This window comes from Trachymyrmex cornetzi, unplaced genomic scaffold, assembly GCF_001594075.2.
Source record: "Trachymyrmex cornetzi isolate Tcor2-1 unplaced genomic scaffold, Tcor1.1 scaffold1404, whole genome shotgun sequence".
In the NCBI taxonomy this organism is placed as follows: domain Eukaryota; kingdom Metazoa; phylum Arthropoda; class Insecta; order Hymenoptera; family Formicidae; genus Trachymyrmex; species Trachymyrmex cornetzi.
This window is the reverse complement of record NW_017295988.1, coordinates 45,164-50,636: the sequence shown is the minus strand read 5'-3', so window position 1 is coordinate 50,636 and position 5,473 is coordinate 45,164. Positions and strand designations below refer to the sequence as shown.

General features: G+C 30.4%; 1 protein-coding gene across 1 annotated transcript in view; it reads right to left on the bottom strand.

The window, feature by feature from the left end:
* Position 1: 1 nt before the first annotated feature.
* Positions 2-5,473, bottom strand: part of LOC108771178 (prostatic spermine-binding protein-like) — a gene marked incomplete at its 3' end in the record, with an annotated part of 49,325 nt that continues 43,853 nt past the window's right edge. Inside the window, exon 4 of the mRNA XM_018523110.1 lies at positions 2-133. Within this exon, the coding sequence (XP_018378612.1) occupies positions 2-133 (132 nt within the window). The remainder of the gene's footprint in view (positions 134-5,473) is intronic.

The window sequence follows — 5,473 nt, the reverse complement described above, 5'->3', positions numbered from 1 at the left end:
CGTCGTCGCCGTCGTCGTCGTCTTCGTTGTCGTCGCCGTCTTCGTTGTCATCGTCGTCATTGTAGTCATGTTTGATGTTGTAATCGTTTTCTTTTATATTATTCCGTAAGCTATTTTTAGGATTTCTGCCAAACTAATTAAAAAGAACATATCACAGAAAATTAAATTAATAAAAATTGTCATTAACGACTAATTTAGTTAATAATATTTAACTAACAATGCTTTATACACGAAATTATTGAGGTTGGTAAATAAATAATAAATTTTAATATTCTCGCCGGACGTCTGTTTGTCACAACTTCGGATACATTGAATGTAGCCGAATGTACATACTATGAACGTCCTATGAACGTTCAAATAATGGATGTTAAAAATCAGACTTGTGACCATAAGTGCTGACTTGGGAAAAATATTAGTGGGGCACAACAATATCCACTTTTTTGTGGTACTACTGATAGAAATAATCGCTGAAAAAACTAATATCAAATTAATAGAGATTTTAACGATTTCAGCGGTTTATTTCCATCAAGAGTATCGCAAAAAATAGATAATGTTGTGTAGTTGACATCCACTTCTTCAGAGGACCGTAGTGCATAAGGTACTTTGCAGGTATTTCGTTACAGAGAAAAGGCCCTTATATCCTTCTTCAGGTTTCTCTCTGGTACGTGTAGGGACCGACACTAGGGATTCCTTCCAGGGGAATGTTTGAATTCCCATCCGGTGCTTCCCAGGTATTATGTCATCCTTATTATTTGACAAACGTTAAACAAGGATGACATGACATTCAGGGTTGTTTTGTTTAAAACTTTTTTTTTTAACAAATGTTTAAAACATGTTGATTAAATTAAACATGCTTTTTTTTTAAAACAATTTAAAACAAATGTTTAAAACGTTATTTTTTTAAAATGTGTTTTTAATACTATTTAGTACAGGAGAAAATGGTACCCAGTTATATTTTACACAATAATTTGGTCTACTTGGTTAATAAAAAATATTTAAAACTTGACAATTACATTTACTAAAATATTGTTGAATCGATTCTGCACTCAAAATTACGAAATATTTATTCCTTAGGACACTTAATAAAAATGTGACGATATTGCATAATGGCGAATCGAAGAGGAACATGGATGGTATTGTGGCCTTCCATAAAAATAGTCTTAAAAGATTAGTTTTGTTTAGAAAATAGTTTGATTACAAAATTAACAAAAAAGTAGAGTATTGCAGAATGCATGCATGTATACAAATGTATATACCTACATACACCTGTATACATATAACTTTACGTATACAAGGTGTCCCGTAAGTTTTTGCCAAGTGCTTTTGTATAGGGTAAGTCGGGGGAATACTCCAGTTGGTGGAATATACCACTCGTTTTGTTTAACAATGATACCGATTAGCGACGCTTGCGTTAATGACACAGAATAATTTACAATTGTGTGCTTAACGTATTACATAACTGCCACTAAACATCTTCAAATGACTCGAACGGCACGCCTAGCAGGCCATCCCCACTCCCAGCGGCCCGCGCGCCGTGCGATCGGTGGGGACGGTAGGACGGGTAGGTTGTATATTCGGCAGCACAGTAGGTCAGCTGGACGCGTTTATTCGGCTATATTTAAACGTTAATATCTCGTTAACTATTGCGCAAACTACAAAATGGTATAAGAATTTTCGATTCAGTTCGGTCCATTCTACCTGCTCGTGACAGGAATCGCGATAATTTTCAAACACCCTGTATATGTATACAGGGTGTCCTGATCTTTTTTGCCAATCACTTTTGTGTAGATAGAGCGAACTAAACTGAGTCGAAAAGTCCTCTACCATTTTGCAATTTTCGCAATAGTTAACAAGATATATTAATTACTAAAAATTGCAAAATATTAGTCTTGAATAATTTTTTACTCAAATACTATCAACTTTACAAAAAAACTGCAAGAGACAAAAATTATTTACTTTCTTCTCATAAAGTTCTGAGAATTTTTTCATAATTTTTTCAGAATTTTTTAATACCGTACTTTCTCATGTTGGTAAAAATAAGAAAATGCAGTACTAAAAAGATGATAAAAGATTTCAAAAAAATTCTCAGAACTTTATGAGAAGAAAATAAATAATTTTTATCTGTGTTTGCAGTTTTTCTATAAAGTTGAGAGTATTTGAGTAAAAAATTATTCAAAACCAATATTTTGCAATTTTTAGTAATTAATATCTTGTTAACTAGTGCGAAAATTGCAAAATGGTAGAAGACTTTTCGATTCTGTTTAGTCCACTCTATCTACACAAAAGTGATTGGCAAAAAAGGTCGGGACACTCTGTATAGTGGTCTCTTTTTCTTACAAAGCATATCTTTAAATACTAGTACCGGTTCCAGCAAACGACTTTTCATACAAAAAAATATCCGGTCGGACCCAAAATATGCCAAAAGTCCCGATATGTACATTACACTTCCGATTATATTATATATATATATATTAAATATATTATACATGGAATATATACTTTTTCATATGTGGCATATTACCTCCATGACCGCATATTATCCATTTTTCAGCACTTTCTTATTTCTTTATTTTTAATACAAAAATGAATATATTCGATTCAAATTATACACAAATCATAGATAAAGGATTGAAGAAAAAGATTAGTATGTAAAGTTATTTTAAATTGAACAAATAATTACTCAAAAATCTAATTTAGTGTGGCGTAATTCCCCCGACTTACCCTAGAAAAAGCGGACTAAACTGAGTGGAAAAGTCCTTTACCATATTTCGCAATTTTCACAATGGTTAACGAGATATTAATTATTAAAAATAGCTGAATATTGATCTTCAATAATTATTTACTCAAATTATATCAACTTTACAAAACAACTGCAAGAGATAAAAATTGTTTATTTTCTCCTCATAGAACTCTAAGAATTTTGTTAGAATTTTTTATCAACTTTTTAGTACTGCGTTTTCTTGTTTTTATCAACATGAGAAAATATGGTATTAAAAAATTCTGAAAAAATTCTGAAAAAATTCTCAAAACTTTATGAGAAGAAAATAAATAATTTTTGTCTCTCGCTATTTTTCTGTAAAGTTGATAGTATTTAAGTAGAAAATTATTGAAAACCAATATTCAGCGACTTTTAGTAAATAATATCTCGTTAACTATATTGCGAATTTGCAAAATGGTAGCGGACTTTTCGACTCAGTTTAATCCGCTCTATCTACACCAAAGCAATTGGCCAAAACTTACGGAACACCCTGTATATAGGCAGCTCGGCACTAAAAATCTATAGTAACGTAAATTATAAATTAATATTAGAACTACAATTAATTCAAGGAATAATTATTTTGATATAAAAATCTGAAAAAAGAGGCCGTGAGTAACCAATGCGCATAAAGGACTATTAGCAAAATGCCATGCTATATTATTTAAATTTGCATAACTTAAAATATATACAGTCAAATAAAATGTTAAATAGCAAACAACACATTCAAATATACATATATTCGTGCGATAATACGCTCAAGTGTAAGAAAAACGAGGAAGGTGTAATTAAATGCTTAGAAACGTTTTAATATACATACTTGAAAGTAAAAATGCGTTATAATAAAATATAAAAAATAGAGGAAAGCCCTCTATTATGAGATAGGCGCCTAATATGAGATAGCGGCGTTCCTGCCAAACTAATAAACGCTATCTATTGGTTCCACCATGAATTTATTGCTCTTGGATTGAAAACTATTTAGTAGAAAATTCATTATTAGATCATGCCTGTAGTCATTGTAAAACAAGATTTCAGAATTTGGATGTCTTAAAGTTTCGTTAAGATGAGCTTGTTTATTATTTAATAAATAAATATTTGGCAATAAATTCTTCATGTAGTGATAGTATAAGTTAAGGTCGTACTAATAGAAAAATACGGGATATGTTGAATTGTTTAATTACAGAAGTTAGATTTGATGATCGTAAAACCATAAGGTGAGGAAATCGTAATATGAGATACCTAGGGTATTTGTAATATGAAATAACCCGTGCTGCTATGTTATAGTGAAAATCATTGCTAAAGTATAAATGTTATTGTATAATAATAAAAAAGACAATCGGAATGAACGTTGAATGCCTATTTCGGCGATGCTTGATTCCAACTGCCTGAAGACGAGTTCTGGGTATAATCTATATCGCATGCTTATTTTTCGCGCACGCTGGCTGTGTTTGTTTGTATTTTAGAAACATTAAATAAAGTTTTTTATTGCAATACTGATATATTTTGCGTTTTACTATTGATTTCTCGGGGCATCTCATATCAGGAGCACAATTTTTTGACTTTGCGATTTGCTCACTTGTTACATTTCTTTAATTTTCAAAAAAATGTAATTTGGATTAAATTTTATATAACGTTATCTTAAAGCTTATTAAATTCCCTTCAAAATTACCTATTATTTTTAAAAATTGTGCCTATGGACTTCTAAATAAAAGCTCTATAAAACTAGCAGGGTTAAATTAGGAAAATCAAATCGGACCTATTGGAATATTTAGTATTAAATTATAACATTAATTATAATTTTGTACTTTGTGGCATTTTGAGAAAAATTGTGGCACTGCTATAGCCTGTAATAGTCAGCAGGACTAATTAAAATAAAAGAAAAACAAGAAAGATCATATCAGAAATTAATAGGATTGAATTTTTACTAACTTGTATTACCAAAAATAATTTTATATTATGTGTCATTAAGTTAGCATTTTACATTTTTTCTTAAAATGATTTTATTAAGGGGTAACGCTACTCTAGAGCTCGAAAAAAGACGTGTTTTTGATAATTTTTTACGGAGATACAATAAAGGAAATAAGAAATCTTTTTATAGAAGTTTATTATACATGTTCTGAAGTAAATAAAAAAATTTTTTAATTAACATTTTTAAACAAAATGGTAGCTACATGATACGAAACTCGGGAATACCTCTCACCGAAGGGCCCGAAAAGTTTCTCCCACAATTTTCAATCTGGAACAAAAAACCAAAATTTTTTGAAAACTATAATGAATGGGGCTTTTTGATATTTTGTCAACTTTTTTGTAAATAATTTACAGTGAAATTTTTTTTCAGATAAGCACTATTTTTTTAAAATTCAATATTTTTAAAATCCCCTACGTACTTCTGTAGCCAAACATATATAGTTTTCAAAAAATTTTGGTTTTTTTGTTCCAGATAGAAAATTGTGGGAAAAACTTTTCCGGTCCTTCGGCGAGAGGTGGTCTCGAGTTTCGTATCATGTAGCCGCCATTTTGTTTAAAAATGTTAATTAAAAAATTATTTTATTTACTTCAGAACATGTATAATAAACTCCTATAAACAGATTTCCCATTTCCTTTATTGTATCTCCGTAAAAAATTATCAAAATCACGTCTTTTTTTCGAGCTCTTATAGAGTGGCGTTACCCCTTGAAAGGTAAGACATCTGTAATTATTATAGGCGGGGGAAAAGAA